This window comes from Mus musculus, chromosome 11, assembly GCF_000001635.26.
Source record: "Mus musculus strain C57BL/6J chromosome 11, GRCm38.p6 C57BL/6J".
Classification (NCBI taxonomy): domain Eukaryota; kingdom Metazoa; phylum Chordata; class Mammalia; order Rodentia; family Muridae; genus Mus; species Mus musculus.
The window spans coordinates 76961822-76982935 of NC_000077.6; the positions used below are offsets into that span (position 1 = coordinate 76961822).

Genomic DNA, 21114 nt, shown 5'->3' on the forward strand with positions numbered 1-21114 from the left:
GTTTTGTTTTTTTTTACAGAGACAGGGTTTCTCTGTATAGCCCTGGCTGTCCTGGAACTCACTCTGTAGACCAGGCTGGCCTCAAACTCAGAAATCTACCTGCCTCTCCCTCTCAAGTGCTGGGATTAGAGGCATGCGCCACCACTGCCCAGCTCAAAACAATGTCTTAAGTTGAAGAATCTTTTTAAAATCTAAGAGGAACAGCACTTGGCCTTCTTATGTCTGTTTGATTAAGAAGCTTCAGACCTGTAAGGGGTGAGTGACTAAGTGCTCTCTTATAAAGGGCTCACAAGAGAATTCAGTCAGATAACAGAAATGTAGATTTCTTTAAAAGTTTTTAAAACTTTATTATTATCAGTTTTATTTTGTGTGTGTGTGTGATGTGTTTGTGGGTATACATGGTATAGTGCACCTATGATGGCTAGAGGACATCTTTGTGGAGTTAATTCCTTCCACTTTACTCAGGTCCTCAGGCTTAAACAGCTAGTGTCTTTACCCAGTGAGCCATCTTGTCAGTGCCAGATTTCTTCTGATGAGTGTGTGTGTTTGTTGCCTTGGACAAATTTTTGAGGAGGAGGTAGTAACTTAGTACTTTTTACTTTAGGTATTCAGGTAGGGGACAGAATATACCGTAAGGTACACTGCAACTTAGAGAGGAAAGCGTTCATACGTATCTTTAAAATATGTTTACAAGTAATCAGAAATTTACTTAGTTGTCTTAAGCTTTCATTCTGTTTTGCTTGGCCAGATCTTAGTGGATTTACCACCTTTGCATTACTTTAGAGTTGACCAGACCAATTTCACTGATAGATACATATACATGTATTTCATCAGTTAATAGTTGAACATAGACATCATGGTCTCTACTATAGTTCTTAGTGGTGGTGTCCCAATGGTGACAAAATCCTAGAGTTGCCTTCTGTAGCCTTAGTACTGAGCTAATCCAAGATGATGTGTGGTCCATGTGACTCCCAAGCAAAGCTCGTAGTGCACAGTTGGAGTAACTCATTACAGTTGCTTGTAAGCTGCTTGCCTTTCTGCTGTGTAGAAACCAGCTTGAGAGCGTAGTGTTAGGAGGCAGTGGCTGACGTCTCAGCCATGCAAGCCTATAAAGCACACAGCCAGTAGTAATAAAAGATGCTTCTCTCTTGGAAAACAGAGCAAAATGAAAGGCAAGCAGACCCTCTTCTGAAAGTTAACTTCCTTCTATAAAGATAGTAGGATAACAGAAATAAAGAACACATTGCTTATACACACAGGGAAGTGAGTGAAGCTCACAGGCATGCTGGCAAAAGGCAACCAGACTTAAAAGACTGTGCTTTTGATTCCATTTGTACGAAGTTTAAGAGTAGGCAAGATTGAACCACAGCTATGGGAGTCAAATGATAGTTACCTTGGGAAATTATGTGAATTATTCACAAAAAAGAAACAGGAACCCTTTTTTTTTTTTTAAGATTTATTTATTTATTATATGTAAGTACATTGTAGCTGTCTTCAGACACTCCAGAAGAGGGAGTCAGATCTCGTTACGGATGGTTGTGAGCCATCATGTGGTTGCTGGGATTTGAACTCTGGACCTTCGGAAGAGCAGTTGGGTGCTCTAACCCACTGAGCCATCTCACCAGCCCCAGGAACCCTTTTTAATGCATTCTGTTCTAGGTGGTGGCTACTTCTATGTATGCTAAAAACAGTGAATTGAGCTATTCAGCCAAGAGTAGTACATGCCGTACTTCCTAAACAAAAGAACAGAAAAGTAAGAAAAAGAAATTAAGGCATGGAGTTTGGATTTGTTGTGGGAGATAATAGGCAGGCTTTATTGAATTTTCAACAGGGAAGTGACTCAAAGAAAGTGATGCTTCTAAAATTGTCACCCTGAGGTGATGTGGGGAATGAGTCAGGTGTGTTGGTAGATCCAGGTCTTGTGCTAGTGCAGCTAAGATCCTTGGGGCACACAGAACAGCCATGAGACCATGCTCCTCCACGCTCCTTGCTCTTTTTTTTTTAAAATTCTGTGTGTAGGTGTGTGTGTGTGTGTGTGTGTGTGTGTACACTTTGCCCACACACATGTACACAAGCATTCTATGATGTAGGTGTGAAGGTCAGAGGACAATTTTCTGGTCCTTATTCTTAAAAAGCTTGAACTACATTATAGAAGAAAAGTTATATAAAACCCAGAAAGCCATCTGGTAAATTTATTAGTATTTTGGAAACTGTCTTAGTTAGTTAGGGTTTTACTGCTGTGAATAGACACCATGACCAAGGCAACTCTTATAATGACAACATTTAATTGGAGCTGGTTTACAGGTTCAGAGGTTCAGTCCATTTTCACCAAGGTGAGAACATGGCAGCATCCAGGAAGGCATGGTGCAGGAAGAGCTGAGAATTCTACATCTTCATTTGAAGGCTGCTAGCAGAATACTGGCTTCCAGACAGCTAGGATGAGGGTCTAAAAGCCCACACCCACAGTGACACACCTACTCCGAAAAGGCCACACCTACTTGAACAGGGCTACACCTTCTAATAGTGCAACTCCCTGGGCTGAGCATATACAAACCATCACAATGCCCATTATCTTCATGTTGGGAAGCATCAAGCAGTATGCAGACGGGCACTGGAACAGTAGCTGAGATCTGTATCTTGACCCATAGGCAGAGAGAGAGACTTGGGCTCGGAATAGAAACCTCAAAGCCCACTCCTAGTGACATACTTCCTTCAACAAGGCCATACCTCTCAATTATTCTTATCCTTTCAAATAGTGTCACTCCTTGGTGACTATGTCTTCAAATATATGATCCTATAGGGCCCATTCTTACTCAAACCACCACAACAGTGTTTTTAAAGAAAAACAAAAAGACAAGGAAATTTGAGATAGAAAAGGAAATATTTTATATATTATAATCTTGTACGCAGTATTTATTCTTTTTTTCTTTGTAGAAAATGAAAATAATGCAAGCATATCTTTGAGTTATATTAATATTAACTCAAAGGTCTTATATTTTGAATAAAGCATGTTATTTGGGGCCTGTAAGAGCATGGTCTGCTTTTGCAGAAAATCTCAGTTTGATTCCCAGGATCCATAAGGAGCAGTTTACAAGGTCCTACATCTAATTGCAGAGGAATCCAAAGCCTCTGGTCTCCCTGCACAGACACACATATGCACATAATTAAAGTAAAATATTTTAAACATATATTATTTGGGGGAACTGGTGATATTGCTCAGAGATAGAGCACTTACCTACATGAATAGGGCCCTGGTTCAATTCCCAGTGTTGCCACTACCCATAAGAGAGGAGAGAGAAAGAAGTGAGAGTGGAAGAGAAATCATGAAGCAATGCAGTATTTGTTATTTAATGATCATTAGCAGTGCTAGAGAGAGTTCAGCTACTCTTGCTGAGGGCTTAGGTACAGTCCCCAGCACCTACATGGCAGCTTACAACTGTCTGAACTCAAATTCCATGGGATCTATCTGATGGTTTCTGGGCTCTGTGGGCACCAGACACATATGTAGTACAAATATACAAGTTTGCAAACATATACATAAAAAAAATAAACAAGATCATTAGCAGAGTAACAACTTCAGTTTTGTTGGGTATCAGTGATGGACAAGTTTCTTTCCTTAAGACAGGGTCTCCTCACTCTTTGCTCTGGCTGTCCTGGAACTCACTCTGTAGACCAGGCTGGCCTTGAACTCACAGAGATCCACTTGCCTCTGCCTCCCAAGTGTTGAGATTAAAGGCCTGTGCCACCATGCCTGATGTGGGCAGTTTTCTTAGCTAGAGGAATGTAATTTGCTGTATATTACTAAGCATTAATATTCACATTTCAGAACTTTGTTGCTCAGGGTGCCTGAGAACTGAGATGTTGAATGTGACAACTCCCATATCTTGGTACAGTTATAGACTTCTTTTGCAGTTTCTGGGTTTGAAACATAGCTGTCTAACTGTTTTTCAAGCTTATGGGAAATGAAACCCTTACTCATGCCTTCTCTTTCAGATATTCAGAGTGGTGTGCATCTGTTTGGGCAACCCACCAGAGACCTTCACCTGGGAGTACCGAGACAAAGATAAAAATTACCACAAGATTGGCCCCATAACACCCTTGCAGTTTTACAAGGAGCACGTGAAGCCGCTCTTCAATATGGAAGATAAGGTTAGAGACTGGTGCCAGCAGCTGCTGGCTATTTACTTTCAAGTATCTGTTGTTTCCACAGAGGGTGTAAGATTCCCAGGTTAATGTGCATGGTTCCTGAAGTTTGCATGCATCTGACAGAAGTAGGCACCTTTCTCCAGTGTTTCTCATCAGAATTTCTGACTGTAGGCCAAATCCCCAACCTTTCTCCTTGAAATGTAAGGTTCAGATCAATCTCAGGTACAAAGAGAAATGGTGGGATATTGGATTTTTCGTATAGGCTCAGAGCACCCTCATCTCCTGGCCTTTCGGGAAACTTGTTAAAGGAGGGCGTCCACTGTCTGCTCTTCCTTCCTTCTACATCTGCCTAGAGGATGACCAGGGTCTTCTCCCTTGGTGGGCTTTTGACCCTCTTCCAAGAAAACTGCATTGCTTCATATTGAGCCTCTCTTACTCTTTGAGGAAGGGCCTATAGCAGTGTTTCATGAGTGGTGCCTTATGAGTATATGCAGTATGACAGATTATATGCAGAGGGGCAGTTTTTACCTTAGGGAAGACAGGTAGAGAAAGCTCTCAAGGGTGTTCTTTGTGCTAATTACAATGTGCAGTGCCCTTCTTACACCGCCAGCTTTTGATTATTTGTTACATTTACCTTGTGGCTTTAGTGTTTGTTCTTGTAGTTAAAGAGGAGTTTGTAGCCATAGCAATCTAGTAGAGAGAGTTGTGTTTTACTTGACGTCTTTGGTCTTGTGCTCTAATATACATGTTCTTGATCTCAAAAGATTTGTTTTGTGAATGACCCACGGCCCCAGCACAAGTACAATAAATTGTACACAGTAGACTACTTGAGCAATATGGTTGGAGGGAGAAAAACGCTGTATAACAACCAGCCCATTGACTTCTTGAAAAAGATGGTTGCTGCCTCCATCAAAGATGGAGAGGTTAGTACTGCCTTATGTTTCTGTGTCCCCCACATGGGGGTTAAAACAGCTGCTGCTTTCCTTTTCACTACTCTGGTTTATGTTGACTTTCTTCTATTTCTAGGCTGTGTGGTTTGGCTGTGATGTTGGAAAACACTTCAATGGCAAGCTGGGCCTCAGTGACATGAATGTGTGAGTGCACAGAGTTCAAAGTAGGAAGCTCTTTGTGGGTTGTTGCTGTTGGAGTGCACTCATGGTCGGAGTGCCTCTGCTCAGGTTCATCCAGACATTGAGGTTGGCCTGAGGGTGGGTCTTTCTCTGCATCCGTGAAGTTTTCTGCTCCTTCCAGAGACTGTACATGTGTAACTTCTTTAACCCTGGAAACCAAGATCACACTAGAGCAGAAGTCACTGGGGTTCCTAAGATGCTAAGTTTCTAAGCAGAGAAAGACTCTGAACACACAGTAGGTGACCTGGGACGCTGCTCATCACACTTGGGGTGCAATGCGAGACTTTGCAGAGCTCTTTTTACTGATCATCTTTAAATGCTTCTCTTCCTTTGATGCCTTGTGTATATTCTCTTTAGGACAAGTTGGGCTAATTTATATACTTACCTTAACTCATTCTCCTTCATCTTTGATGACATCAAAGCTTCATTTCCAAGCTGAATCAGACAAGATTCCTTGATTTTAAAAGACATCATTTTAGGAGAGATGGCTGAGCATGGTTAGGAGCACTTGCTGCTCTTGTAGAGGAAGGGCCTGAGTTCAGTTCCCAGCTAATGGCAGCTAGCTCGAAGCCACCTGTAACTCCAGCTCCACGGGCTCTGATCTTCTCTCTGACCTCCGTGGGTACCTGCAGACATGTTGGGGCATATGCTCACATAGACACACATATGCAGTCTTTACAAAAATCATAAAATAAATACATCATTTTTGATTTACCCATAAATAATTCTGACTAGTAGGAAAGTTCAGTAATGTCTTAATATTTAACAAAAAGAAAAAAAACTAATGGTGAAACTTTTCAGTTTTATATTTGAAATGGAGAGTGAAGGCAGGATGATCAAGATTTCAAGTCAATGGCTATATAGTAAGTTCAATGCCAGCCTGGGCTGTATAACACACTGCCTCTGAATGAATGAATACACACACACACACACACACACACATATACATATATATATATGTGTGTATATATATATATATATATATATATATATATATACATACACACATACATACACATACATATACACATACATACCACAGTCAGTAGTTTGACTCAGAAACTGGGTCTATAAACTTGAAAAAGACCATTATAAGAAGTTACTTCAAAAGCATTTTCATTTTTTAAAAGATAATTTTCTTGCCCATTGCAGTGATATACTCCTTTAATCCCAGCACTCAGGAGACAAGTGAATTGCTTAAATGAGAGGGCAGCCTGGTCTATATGGTGCATTCCAGGACACTTAGAGCTATGTAGAGGGACCCTGTCTCAAACAAAAAACAAAAGAAAAAAAGAACATTTTCTTGCCAGAATAACAGTACAAATCAGACTTGTCAATATTTACTTTCGAAGGTTTATATTTAATGCTCTTGTATTGCCCTGCACAGTGTAGTGAAGTGTACGTTTGTGCAGAGCCACTCTTTTGGGGCTGTCAGGCTCCAGTTACCTCAGTGTCCTCACATAGCCAGACCAAGCTTTCTCATTCACTCTGTCCCTCTTTTACAGCTATGACCATGAGTTAGTGTTCGGTGTCTCCTTGAAGAACATGAATAAAGCTGAGAGGTTGGCTTTTGGTGAGTCACTCATGACCCACGCCATGACCTTCACTGCTGTCTCAGAGAAGGTAAGCTCCCCAGCGTGTCATGATAGGTTCATTAGTGGGCAGGTGGGTCCACACACTCCTGTAGACTGTCTGTCCAGCAGAGCCACAGTTACTATGTTTGATTCCTGTTGAACTAGCTTCCAAGTAAGATGTTAAGATGTTCCTGTATCACTTGGTGTTTAGTTACTTGCTCAGTGGTAATAAAAACAATAATGTCCTATGAGGACAAGAATTTAGGTCAGCAAGGAGCAAAGAGATAACTTCTTTTTTGTAATTTGGAAGGTTAGTGAAGGATGCTAGGAAAAGATGTCTTCTAAGAAGTTGAGATGGGTTCTTAGAGTGTCTGCATCTCGATGGCCTTGCTCACAATCACCTTTGCGTTGTTGGTCGTTCACATTCACCAGTTACTGTCATGCACAGTAACCTGTGACCTCCATGCCCATCACTGGATTTGTACACACTGGGATGCCAGTTTTTAAGTCCTTTGTGATTGATGGCTCTGCTGTATCTTGGACCCTTTCATAGCCAGGCACCCGTTCCAGGCTGTAAAACTGTCAGGGGGCACAGGAGAGAGAGAGGACTTGACCTACGTTAGTTCTTTACCCTCAGAAGCAGACGTGTCCTCTCTCCAGCACCAGCACCAGAAAGGCACTGCGGCTAAGTACTTTACCTAAAATATTTTAGGAAATATTTTGTTGTTGTTTTTTTCTATGCTGCTCACTAGATTTTTTGATCATTAAAGCATTTAGAAATATCTTGCATATTGTTATGCCAGACTTTCTTAACGATCCTCCTAAAGTCCTGATATTTCTGAAGTATTCCTTTGAATTGTTTTGTGTGCTTTCTAGGCAAAGCTGGGAGTGGGCTGGGGTTTCCTTGTATGCCTTCCTCCTATCCCTTCTGCTTTGTGGGAAGATGCTCCTCTCTCCTCACAGAGCTCCAGAGCCTGTGCTCCCTCAGTCCCATCTAATGTTAGCTGGCTATCATGTGCACTCCTTGCAGCCCCAGCCCGGAGAGCCCAAGACAGGAAGACTGAGTGGCAGTCACTCAAGAGTCTGCCTCAAAGCAAAAGAGTTCAAAACCAAAACCTTATCTTACAGGGTTAATTACATTTATTCAAATTACACAGTTGGGTCTTTAAGTAGCAGGACTCTGATGGTCTCAGTTTTATGTGAGTTCAAGTATGAAGCATCCTGAACTAATTAGGTAGCCTGTGCTCATTCCTGACCCTCATGTACTTTGCCTAAATATACGCAGAGGTGAGCTCTTACAGTTAGGGAGCTGTTTTCTTCACCGGTCCATCAGCTCTATAGCTAGAGAGGTCCCCACACCAAGATACAGACAGGTGTGTGTAATACAATTGCTGTGGCCTTTGTAGAGTGAGAAAGCATTCAGAAGATACATGCATACAGCAGTACACTCCTACACATAAAAAAGAAAGAAAACATTTGCCAAGCATTATAACTCATACCTATAATACTAACATTCAACAGACAGAGGCAGGAGGATTGCCACGAATTCAAGGCCAGCCTGGCTACTCAAAAAAGAAAGAAAGAAAAAGAATTTTATATTCCTCTAATGTCCTACCATGTTGATGATTTAGTGGAATCTCTATGAAGCTGGACTGTGTATCACTCTGAGGTGATAGGTGATCTAGAAGATAGTTGATCTAGGTCCTTTGGGAATCCACTGGTAAGATAAAGAGAATAGCAAGCATTCTCAGACCTTTGCTGACAGGTGAACAGATTTGACTGTTATGGTAATGTTTCAGAGGAAGTGGAGAGTGGTTGCAAGGGTTGGGTAGAGAGCAAAAGCAGACATTTGGTAAACCAAGCTCAGTGTGGGAAGTTCAGAAGTTTGTTCCTACAGGCTTATCTGTTGGCTAAAATCCAAGATCTGAGAAATTTGCTAAGAGTAGAGTGTTGGAGTGAGCAAAGCCAGAGGAAACCAAGTCCCAGGTGGACGCCGCTCCTCAGGCAGTGGTGTGCTAGCAGGGCTGACAGACAGAATCATTGGCAGATGGCACAAGAGCCTTTGCCTTTCTCCTGCTACAGGCGTGCACTCTTCTGACATCAGAAAGTGTCCTGGGAAAACAGAAGAGAAAAATGTTTTTCCCAAATAGAGCCTGCCTTTTGTCCCTCTCAGTGTCTAATAAAGACTGTGAATGAGGGCTATCATGGTGAGTCTCTTGAAGCTGAGCTTTTTAATGAAGGCAGAAGAGGGTGAACAGCTGAGCTAACTGGGCTTTGTTTATGAAATTGATCTTTTTATTTTTCTTTGCCACTCAATCTCTTATATTAAATTCAGTATTTATTTAACTGAATCAGTAAAAGAGCACATTTGAGGATATAATTAGTTTCCCTAAGTAGAAAACTGGATATCATGATGAAAATATTTTTGTCTTGCCTTTTAAAGACTTTGACCAGATCTTAGAGTCATTCCTAAAATTAATGTGTTGGGCTGCTTTCTCAGAGGGCTGGAGTGAAAGCAAGAGTTCCTGGACAGCGTTGTGATTGAGGAGTGGGGTCTCCATCGCTTTTACCTGGTTTCAGGGATCCAACCGAGGTTGTGAGGCTTGGGTGTCAAGCTCTGTACCCGCTGAACCTTCCAGCCAGCCCTGTGTGCTTATTCCTTTCTGCTTAGAATAGGAAATAAAGGAGTAGCTAGCATGGCTGAGGAATGGCTCCGTGGGGGAAGAGAGCTTATTGCTCTTCAGAGGACCAGATTTTGTGTCCCAGCATCTCAGTCATGGGGCTCAGAAACTAACTACCTGCTTGTAACTCCAGCTCCAGAGGGTCTCACACCCACATGTGCACAGAGACACACATATAAGCAAGATATAGATCTTTAAAAATGGGAGGTAGAGCCGGGCGTGGTGGCACATGCCTTTAATCCCAGCACTCGGGAGGCAGAGGCAGGTGGATTTCTGAGTTCAAGGCCAGTCTAGTCTACGGAGTGAGTTCCAGGACAGCCAGGGCTACACAGAGAAACCCTGTCTCGGAAAAAAAAAAAAAGGGAGGTAGTGTTTTTTGTTTCATTGTATTTTTACCCTCAAGAGATTAAAATTGCAGTAATATTAGAGTGTCTTCTGGTAATAGAAAATGTCTGGCTCTGCTCACCTACTGTATTCTGAGCAGCCTGAGATGAGTTAGACTGACGTGACACCTCACCTGGGAGAATCTTGTTCACTGTTGTCTGCTTTCTGGCAGGATAATCAGGAAGGTACTTTTGTGAAATGGAGAGTAGAGAATTCATGGGGTGAAGACCACGGCCACAAAGGTAAGTGCCAACTACCAACTCAGTGTACCTGGAGTCTGTTCCACTCTGCCTCTCGGGGTAAAAAGCTGTGCCAGTGAAGGGGATTTGTTGGTACTCAGTCCCTCTGATTCTCCTGTCCTACGGGAAAATAGCAGGTTGTAGGCCCCAAGGTTCCTATGGCCTACATGTGCCTGAACTCCCAGGCTAACTGAGACCAATGTATGCTGTTATTTGTTCCAAACCATGCTGACTGTCCAGGACTGTAACAGACCCTCTTGGCTGAATGAAGGTGGTGAGTCCATTGCAGTGTACTTGATATTTGGCATTTTGTACATTTTTTGTCACACCGCTAGCACATTAGGAAGAAGCCTTCCAAAGGGAGAATGGAATTGGCAAAAAGAAACTTTCTTCTGTAAGGATCTATTAGGATTCTCTTACTATGAAGTCTAAAGTTACCATTTAAAACTTTTCATGCTGGGAGGGTAGAGGGGACTTTCGGGATAGCATTTAAAATGTAAATGAAGAAAATATCTAATAAAAAATTGAAAAAAAAAAAAACAAAAAACCTTTTTATGCTGCAAATCCAAACTCTGGTTGAAATCAGAATAAGTTACAGTGGTAGAGCTGAATAACGTATCTATATACAAGTTGTAGAAAAAAAGTAAGATCTCTGATGGCTAATTAATAGTTTTAAATGTTCTTGGAAAACAGATTGTTTGTTGATTATATAAAAGGCTTTTTTTTTTCTTTTTTGAGACAGGGTTTCTCTGTATAGCCCTGGCTGTCCTGGAACTCACTTTGTAGACCAGGCTGGCCTTGAACTCAGAAATTCGCCTGCCTCTGCCTCCCGAGTGCTGGGATTAAAGGCGTGCGCCACCACGCCCGACTTATAAAAGGCTTTTAAAGGTGGTTTTTGTGCTTTAAATTTTAGAGCTTCAAGCTGAAAATGGGGTGGGAATCTAGCTCAGTGGTAAGAGCTAGATTCTCCGCCCTGCCTCGTCTGTCCTCAGTACAGCAGCAGGCGGGGTGAAGGAAGGAGAAAGAGGGGAAGCCAGGCCTAGTGGCACAACCGTGTTACCTCTGCGTTAAACAAAAGCAATAGCTACAGTTACTTGTGTGATAGGCGCAGCATGTCTTGTGCTGGCAGTGTTTTGTGGCTAGCTTTCCCGGCTCTGTCTTCCTTTCTTTGTTTGGGTCAGTGGATTCTAGCTGAGAAACACTAGCGGAACAGCACGCTAGACGAGTCACAAGAATGAAAGGAATGGGTGTGGAAACATAGATGGAAGATGGGCACTTAGAACGGAAAAAGCACACATCTCATCCAACAGGCATCAGACAGCTTAGAAGGAGGCAGGGTGAGATCACAGCCCTGCTTGCTGGGCCCCATCTGTTAGAACGGTGATTTTCCCCTGTGTTCTTCAGAATTCTGATGTCCAAGGCCAGACACTAAAGGAACTTGGGAGTGATGGCGCTTCCCTCACTTCTCTGGACTCAGTCTGAGTCTAACCACTGAGCTTCACAGGACTTGAGTATGTGGCTGAGCAGCACAGCCTGGTATGTGAGGGCCAGCACCTGGAGACTGGTAAACCGCCCTTCAAGCCTCTTCCTCCTCGTGAAAATGATCACTGGTGGGTTTTGGCTAAGCATCCCTGGGGACTGCAGTTAAGTGGAACAGTTCCATGTTTGTATGAACAAATACAGCCCTGTTAGTGCACGTCTGTTAGTGTTTGGTGATCACATGCCCCTCTTCTGTGAGTCTGTATTTTTTTTTAACGATTTATTTATTTATTTTATGTATGTGAGTACTCTGTTGCTGTCTTCAGACACACCAGAAGATGGCATTGGCTTCCATTACAGATGGTTGTGAGCCACCATGTGGTTTCTGGGAACTGAATTAGTACCTTTGGAAGAGCAGTCAGTGCTCTAAGCTGCTGAGCCATCTCTCCAGCCCCATGATTCTGTGATTTATAAATTATAATGCAGTATTTTAAAAATTATTTTCTTATTAGGTAAATTTCATTTTAATGCAAACACAATTGGCATCTGGGCATTAGAAGCCTTAACAATGCTAGTAAAAAGTGAAGGTGATCCAGTTAAGTCTGTAAATCAGTTAGGAAATGAGCATTTATCAGCTGCCTGGCAGGGGAGAGTCACAATGGTGGTTCCCCAGAGCGAGGCTCATCCACTACCCCCAAGGTGCTGACCCCTGCAATTTCCCAAATGCAGAACTCACCTGCATAATCTGCAGCAGTGGGGTCTGTGTTCATGCTTCTCCCATTTTGATGTTTTTTTTTAAAGAGGATACTTATGTAAAAAGGATTGGATTCCTTTTAGCAAACCTGAAATACTGGGTTCAAGTAATTTTTCTCTTCCTTCAGGTGAGCCATTTCTGCAAATGGAACTATGTCCAGGAAAAAGACTAAAGTTACAGCTTGCTTTTTTTGGCATTTTCATTAGGTGATGTCACTAGATTTTAGATATAAGAAAGGATGACCACACATGAAGCTAGGAGAGTGTTCTGTGTGTAGTGTGGAACATTTACTACTGTGAAGCTAAATACGTGTGCTGGAGTATTGTGGCCTCTTTGCTAGTGTCCCATCACATGAACCCTTTTGCCCTATGAAGTGCATGTCTTCTCAGTCTCGCAGCCTCTGCTGTGTTGACAGAACCAGGGTCTTCATGCTCACTCTCTGGAATCTGCTCTGATTACTGAAGGCTGAATACTTTTTTTGGTTGTTGTTTTCAAATAGTTAAAATGCCTGAGATTGTAGAGCCAAAAAGATAGAGATTGAACTGGGAATGGGCAAGGAATAGTTCATTCAAAGCCAAAAGAAATTCCTCTCGTGTGTTTCTTGGTAAAGTCCTTTCTGACATAACAGGAAGGAAGGAAAACATGACCTGGTTTTATTGACACACTTGTCCTTTAGAGATCACTTTGTGTGTTATTCTGCTGACTGTGTGTGCTTACTCCAGCAAGGTCCCCCGGTCTGTCATCTGGGTGGACATTGGCTGGCAGGGCTTGTGTTTGTGGGAAGCAGGACCCTAGGGTCTTATTGCTGAAGATAACATTGTTAACAGTTTGTTACTATTCTCTTTGGGATTTCTGTCTGTTAAGATCCACGTTTCTGCCAAGCACCTTTGGTAATACAGCTGGAGGTAAACAGCAAAGGTCCCTAGGCAGGCTGCCCCTGCTGCACCCGGGGCCAGCTTTTGGCTTCGGTCTCCACTGGTCATGTTCTTTGAGTTTCCTGCCCAGAGACTACCGGGTAGATTACATAACCTTGTCCACAAGATGGCAGAAGCTCCTTCTGACCAAAAGAGACAGAGGGAAGACTTGCTTCTTACCTTGATACCGCTTCCTGCTGGCGATGAGCGTTCAGTCTGCTATTCTGGAACGGGGATGCTGTTGAGCAGTGTCTCCAACAACTGGCTCCTCCCCGCTAGAAATACTGGCCCCATGTGGATCTCATAATGAGATGAGGAAAGAGATGGTGGGATTTGCCACCTTATCGTTTAGTTTAAAAAGGTGATCTGGTAAGTCATTCTGTAAGCTATTTAGAAAGTTAAGTTCAAGGAAACACTGGTGGTGGTAGCTTGTACTTGTAGCCTTAGGAGGTAGAGGTAGAAGGATTAGAAGTTCAAAGTTATTCTGGGTGTCATAAGACCTGGTGTCAGCCTCTCCTCCCCCCAAAAAATGTTAAAGGAAACCAGAAATTCACCTGAGAGAGCATAGTTTACACCAGAGTGACCTACAGACCCTTGAGGATCTATGCTGGAGCCAAAATCACAACCCTGCCTGACAACAGAGCAGCTGGCTTTCCTGACTGCCAGACTGCTTTCTCTGAATTTCTGTTTTGGAAGCATTTGGCCCATTCATAGAAAACACAGGACCGTTCATGATTGTGGCAGTTTGAGTGAGAATGTCCTCATAGGCCCATATGTTTGAATGCCTGGTTTCTAGTTGGTAGAACTGTTTGGGAAGGATTAGGAGGCATGGCCTAGTTGGTATAGGTATGTCAGTGGGGATAGGTTTTGGGTTTTCAAAAGTCCACACCTCCCTAGTTAGTGTGTTCTCTCTCCCCCTCCTCTTCCCCCTCTCCTTCTCCTTCTCCCTCTCGTTTCCCCGTCCCTATTCCCCCCCCCCTCCCCCTCCCCCTCTCTCCCTGTTCTTCTCTTTTTTTGCCTTGTGGTTGTTCTCAAAATGGAGCTCTTAGCTACGGCTTTAGCCCCTTGCCTGCCTGCCTGCTACCATGCTCCCTCCATGATGGTCACGGACTCTAACCTGAAACTGTAAGACCCAAATAAACTCTTCTATAAGTTTTATTAGTCATGCTATCTTACCATAGCAATAGAAAAGTAACAAAGACAATGTTCTTTGGTGACCAGAAACAGTGGCTGAGGGGACATAAATCTATAACTTTATAGAGGATCTGGAACACATTGGTGTTAGAAGAGGCTCCTGTAGTCTGAACAGGTTGAGGTACCTTGGGAAGCCTGTGACCAGCTTTAAACATAAAACATGAAACACATGAGTCTGACAAGTGACAGACCCGACAGAGCCAGCCCTTGTTCCCAAGCTGTCCATTTTCCTCTTTAAATGTTTAACTTGTTGGCACAGGCAATTTCTAGTGTATTACAGGTAAGCATAAGGATATTAGTGTGTGCATGTGTTACCAGGTTGTTGGATGGTCTCTCCCAAGATCAGTCTTAAAGTTTTGTTCATAATTGGCCTATCAGTCTCGAGACTACAGTACTATTAGATGCTGGCTACCAAGCAGAGATCTGGAGTGTGGACCTGTTATGACATAGCTCTTAGTGCTTATTCAGTCTGCTTTCTAACTCCCCCTCTGCCTGTGTGTGCATTCGAGCATGTGTGTCGAGGGCGGCATCCTGCATTGTAGCCAAGGAGGATCTCAGCCTCCTGTCTCAGCCTCCTGAGGCTAAGAGTACACAAGAACGTACTAGAGTGTTGCAGCTCTTCAGAGGCAGTGCTGTTGCCAGTCCTAATTCTCCTCATCGGGTAGAAATCTTTATCTTTTAAAAATTGTCTCATTTTTCATTTTGAGCCAAGATGAGTTTTGCACACTCCTGGTGCTTTGCATCTTTCAGACACATGAGCCTTTGAAATCATTGTAACCTGTTTTTTGTTTTTTTGTTTTGTTTTGGTTTTTCGAGACAGGGTTTCTCTGTGTAGCCCTGGCTGTCCTGGAACTCACTTTGTAGACCAGGCTGGCCTCGAACTCAGAAATCCACCTGCCTCTGCCTCCCAAGTGCTAAGATTAAAGGCGTGTGCCACCATGCCCGGCTGTAACCTGTATTTTTTAATCTTTCAAATAAATCTGCCTGTTCTTTTTTTTTTTTTTTTTTAAATCACATTTCTTTTGTCTTTTTTTTTTTTAAAGGATTTATTTATTCTTATATGAAAGCACACTGTAGTTGTCTCCAGAAGCAACAGAAGAGGGTGTCATATCTCATTACAGGTGGTTGTGAGCCACCATGTGGTTTCTGGGATTTGAACTCAGAACCTTTGGAAGAGCAGTCAGTGCTCTTACCCACTGAGCCATCTCTCCAGCCCCCAAATCTGCCTGTTCTTTATTTCATTTTAGTAAAATGTCCAGACTTGCTCCTAAAAAGGAACCTTATGGTGTTTTCAGTTAAAGAAACTTCAGCATATTAGGTATTAACCAGAAACTTACTTACCAGTTTATATGATGTGCTTTATAATGTCCAATATCATGACCAATAAGTGTCTCACTAGCCAGACAGCACATAGTTTTTAAAGCTGCATATTTAAAGTTTAGCATGAATGTTGCTGCGTTCCTATGATTTTATATTGTGTAACCAGCTGTGCTATCTTAAAACAGACTAACAGTTCTCGCTCACAGATCCTCGAAGGGCATGGGAGGCTTGTGCTCTCTGCTCTCTCAGCAGCACAGATGCTTGCTCTTCCCTAAGGGCTGTAGAGTTCCTCTGTAGCCGTCCAATGAAGTGATGTGCAAAGCTTTGTTCAGACCGTATATAGGCAGTTGATGACACTCCATATTTCTGCCACAGGTACCCAAGATAGAGCTCACCTTTTAAGATTCGGTTTGTTAGTGTGTGTGTTCATTTCACTGCATGGTGTCCTGGTAGGATGAGTGTGTGGGTGCACCTGTGCTGTGTGTGAAGCAGGTGAAGGTTATTGAGTTTTGATGTGTGCAGGTTGCAGGGAATTGGAGCAGAGTTGGAATTCAGCTCTCAGAGATTTCTTAGTCATATACGACTTAACAGAGGACAACCAGTATTTACTAATGTGTTTGAGGTTCATGGAGAGCTAGAAACTCAAATAATAAACTGGCTGTAGTAAGAGTAGTGTTACCAGCTGGAAGCAAAGTCGCTGACTTCCTGGATTGGTGAAGATACAAGGTTGTTACCTCACTGTAGTGTTTCTTGTTGCTCCAGGGTTGGTTGGTTTAGCTGCCACTGGTCACGCCTAGGGAGTTGAGTTCTGTGCAATGACTTCTCATTACTTGTCTTTATTAACTAGATGCCTGCATGCCTTGGGCTACAGAGCTAGTCCATGTGAGTAGAAGATGCATGGGCTATCTGGCTCAATGGTGCTTCCTTACTGACATTCAGGACTTGAGACAGCTACCATTGTGGACACAGAGACATGCTACAGATTCAAGGCTTCAAACTAGGCATCAACTTCTAAGAGAATTCCTCTTGTAGTTAACACAATGTAATATGTGTATTTGTGCTTTTTCCTGAAAAAGAATCTACTCTGCCCTAAGGAGTGTTTCTGCCATTTTTAAGGATGGAGGTTAATCTGGAACCAGGCTGTCTGGGCATCTCCAGGTATCACACCATTCAGGCTGTGAATGGGACTGTCATGGAGTCCAACCTATCTGAGTGGCCTGTAATTGTCGAAATACAGAGGAAGCGCACCACACCCTCAGCTGTCGTTCATGCTTTAGACTGATGGATGCAGGAGGCTCTCTCACTTTCTCATTCAGAGAAGACTAACTTGCCCATGCTTCTAGCTTCAGAGCTTTGAGAACACAGATCTCAGCATGCTGCTGTTACGTCACAGTCACTAGATAGATGCCCCACAGTGCAAGCTTAGTTTCGTGAGAAACTAAGATGGGTAAATCCAGTGCTGAGGAAAAGCCATTAGCAGTGGCTTCAACTCACATTTATCAGTGGGATGCAGAGACCCGTGCACAGCCATGATGGAACGAATGTCCCAGACCCTCAGAGGAATTTATACTTAATCTCCTGGGACATGGGAACAGGAGTTAAAGAGGGCTGTGATGAGACAGAGTGGCATTCGTGGTGTGCTCCTCAGACTGTAAGATACGGGGAAATAGACCGAAAAACTAAGAAGGTGACTTCTCCAAGAAGGCAGGTGATGGATGGGCAGAGGAAGGTCTGGGTGGCCCCTCAGTAGGGAGCTGAGGAGGGCAGGAGCTGAGGTTACTGAGAAGGGAAGGCTGAAAAGACTGCCTCAACCATCAGGGGTGTTGGTGGCTAGGAGACTGTGGGGACCACAGTAATATAATGGCAAAGCAGACAGAGCAAAGGGAAGAAAGAAGGGCTTAGATTCACAGGCGTTTCAGGAACTGCAGGAGTCTGGTCTGACACAGTTGGGGTGGGGATATTGGAGGTGAGATAGGTGAAGCTGTAAGTCTTGATCTGTGTGTGTGTGTGTGTGTGTGTGTGTGTGTGTGTGTGTAAAACAGGAGTAAGTGCAGGGTTTCAGGATGGTAAATAAGAAGAGTGAGCGGTGGGTCCTCCTTAGGAGTTCTCCTGGAGGAGACAGCTTGAGGACTTGCCAGGCTAGCTAGGGAGATAGTAGCTCGGATGGACAGATCAGAGGTGTGTGACTAAGCAGTAATATGGCCTACCATCCAGGGGACTTGCCCTAGAACAAGTAGCAAGAGTGATGGTTTGGGGAGCAGAGAAAAGTTACGTGTGAAAATCAGACCCTTGGGTAGAAAAGATCCTGTCCTGGCCCAGTTCCATGTAGTCTCAGGCTTGTGTGGCTTCATTCATAGTCCAGGAATGGAGTCTGGAAGCCGAGGTGAGCATCTATCATCTGGGCCTCTTGAGAAGGGTATCCTTGGGATGGGTAGACTTTTGCTTATTGAATTTTGTTGTCATTTTAAAAAGTGGGGGCAGTAAAAAGCTCATTGAACAAAGGACCTTGCTGCCAAACCTTACCCTGTGAGATTGATTTCTGGGACCCACATGGTGGAAGGAGAGAGCCCTCTCCCACCAGTTGTCCTCTGACTGCTACCCCATGGCATGTTTGCACACTCAAATCAATGTAATGTAAATGCTTTTAGAGATATCCAAATAGCCCTTCTTCCCTACTGTGTGTGCTGTTTCTCCATGCCCCATTTTCCCGTGCCTTTAGCAGGGGCACTGTACCATCTCTAGCCTTTGTGTCTGAGAGAGGCCACCAGTAATATCCGGCTCAGTGAATATCTCTTCTGTTATCTGCAAAAGGTTCATGACCACGAATGTGTCCTCAGCCCAGCCAGACATCTGTGTCTGGTCTGGAGGGAGAAGCGGCTTCTAAGGTCCCTGTCCAAGTGGCAGTCATAAGTACAAGTGGTTATTTGGCTACCTCCTCTGCCTTTTTCTTCTTAAAACATTAACCCATTTGAATCATCCTATCTCATAAAGATGCTTAGAACACATGGCATCTCTGTTGTTATTATTGTTATTGTTGAAGTGTGGTTTCACTACGTTGCCCTCACTCCTGTAACTCACTATATAGATTAGGCTGGCCTTGAACTCACAGAGATCCTCCTGTGTCTGCCTCCTGAGTGCTGAGTAGTACACCCAGCTGTATGTGTGTTTCAAAGTATAATCCTCTAATAGATAATAAAATTTCATTGTTCTAAAGTCAGTATATCAAAAGGCATGTAAATCTGTTGCCTTCTTTTTTCAGCCAATGGCAGCACACCGTTACTGTGCTTGCGCCTGTCTCACTTCCCAAGCGACATGCCTTGGAAGCATTTCCAGTGTGTCATCTTCTGTCATCTGGATGTCTGTGGTTTATTTAACCAGTTCCCTAACTAATGGAACTTTAATAGACTAACTAACTAATGAATTAACAATATTCCCTACTTCAGACAGTATTGCAATAGGTTATGCCGTGTTCCTGGCCTATTGTAAGGACTGAGTAGGTTTCTGGTCAAACTACACATAAATACCTTTTATGTATTTACCCGTAGGGTAAGGTTCTAGAAATGACTGTGTGAAGAGGGCAAATGCATGTTTAACTTTTCTGCATATTGCCAAATTCTGTTCTATGAGGGTCTGTTATTTTGCACATGTGTAGTACACTGTATTAATGTAAGACACTTGGCCTTACACACTGAGTTATCTAACAAAAGTGATTGACAGATTGTCTGCTCTGGATTATATGTATATTTAAATTGTCTCTGTTCATGGTTAGGAATTAGACTGCCAAAGTCTTCATGAACTGGTGAGGTTTTTTTGTTTTTCTTTTTTAAAGACTATTCCTTGTATTTTCTTAAGCCCTTGCCCTAATTTTTTCCCTTGTATTTATTTTTTTAATTATAATATATTTTAAAAACTTTAACTTTTAAAAACTGAAATATTGATGAATATAACTTTCTAAAAAATGAAGGAATTTTAATAGGCTATAAAAATGTAAACTAAATTAGAAGGCAAAATGCATGATAGGAAAAAGTTTGCAGCCAAAATAAATATATAACATGCTGTTATTGATTACTGTGAAAAAGGCAAACATTCCAACTAAAACTGAGCAGAGGTTGCTGGGGAAATGGCAGAGTAAAGTTAGTAAAGTGCTTACACACAGGCATGTTGACTGATGTTTGGATCGTAGCTAGTGCCTGGCAGGCAGAGGAAGGGGTTCCCCAGAGCAAGCTGGCTGTAGACTAGCCAAGTTGGTGAGCCCTGATACAAGTGACAGACCTATCCTCAACATAAAAGTTGAAGAGGAATTGAGGAAGTCATTTGATGTCAGCTTCTGGCCTCGGCGTGCATTCACAACTGACACACATACTGCACACAGTATCCACAGAGGATAAGAGAAGACAGAGCTCGGGTAGCTTATTGCCTTTTTGTGAAGGATTTAAACACTTTGTATATATGTGTCTCTGTGTGTATGTGCACGTGGAACATGTGCCTTTGGAGGGCAGAAGAGGGTAGGAGGTCCCTGGGGCTGGTCACTGATGGTTATGAGCCACCCAACATGGGTTCTGAGAACTGAACTCAGGCCCTGGAAGAGCAGCAAGGGCTCTTAACTGCTGAGGCATCTCTCCAGCCACAGTGTGACCTGCCATTTAGTTACTGTTTGTGGAAGTGTGTGTGTACAGTGCATGTAATGTGTATGGAAGCCACGTGTAATAATCAAGTTACAGGGATGTACCATGTGTGTCTGTTCTACTCTAAAAAATTTTAGCAAGTTGCCAGGTGTTCTTTGCACTGTTGTCTTAGTGACTGACATGTTCTGTAAGGTGTCACTTACTCTGTCTTAGGCAGTTTGGAACGCAGACAGACAGGTTTTAGGTTTGTTTGTTTTTTCCCCTGGGAGCCTTGCTGTACCTCTGAGTTAGAGCCTTGGGTGACAAGTTGGCTTCCTTAGGTCATTGCATCGGACACACTCCCCAGAACAGAGCAGTAACTTGTCTCACTATTTGTTTATATAGAGAGTTTCATTACATAGCAGAGGCCAGCCTCGAATGTGTGATCCTCCTCTCTGAGCTGGGATTACAGCTGTGCACCACCACACCTAGCTTAATGACTGTTTTACCATACTTGGTTTTTTTTTTTTTAATAGAAAAAAATAATTAACTACAAATTGTCAGTTACGTTCATAGAACAAAGATGATAAAAATTAGAAAGTATTTCTAATTCATAAATGATAAAAATCGGGGTTGGAGAGATGGCTTAGCAGTTAAAAGCACATATTTCCTTTTCAGAGGACCTAAGTTCCATT

At 42.9% G+C, this 21114-nt stretch overlaps 1 protein-coding gene across 1 annotated transcript in view; it reads left to right on the top strand.

The window, feature by feature from the left end:
• Blmh (bleomycin hydrolase) overlaps positions 1 to 21114 on the top strand; it is a 41734-nt gene that overhangs the window by 16166 nt on the left and 4454 nt on the right. The window contains exons 7-11 of the mRNA NM_178645.4: positions 3994 to 4149; positions 4911 to 5069; positions 5173 to 5240; positions 6782 to 6899; positions 10088 to 10157. Of these exons, the coding sequence (NP_848760.1) occupies positions 3994 to 4149; positions 4911 to 5069; positions 5173 to 5240; positions 6782 to 6899; positions 10088 to 10157 (571 nt within the window). The remainder of the gene's footprint in view (positions 1 to 3993; positions 4150 to 4910; positions 5070 to 5172; positions 5241 to 6781; positions 6900 to 10087; positions 10158 to 21114) is intronic.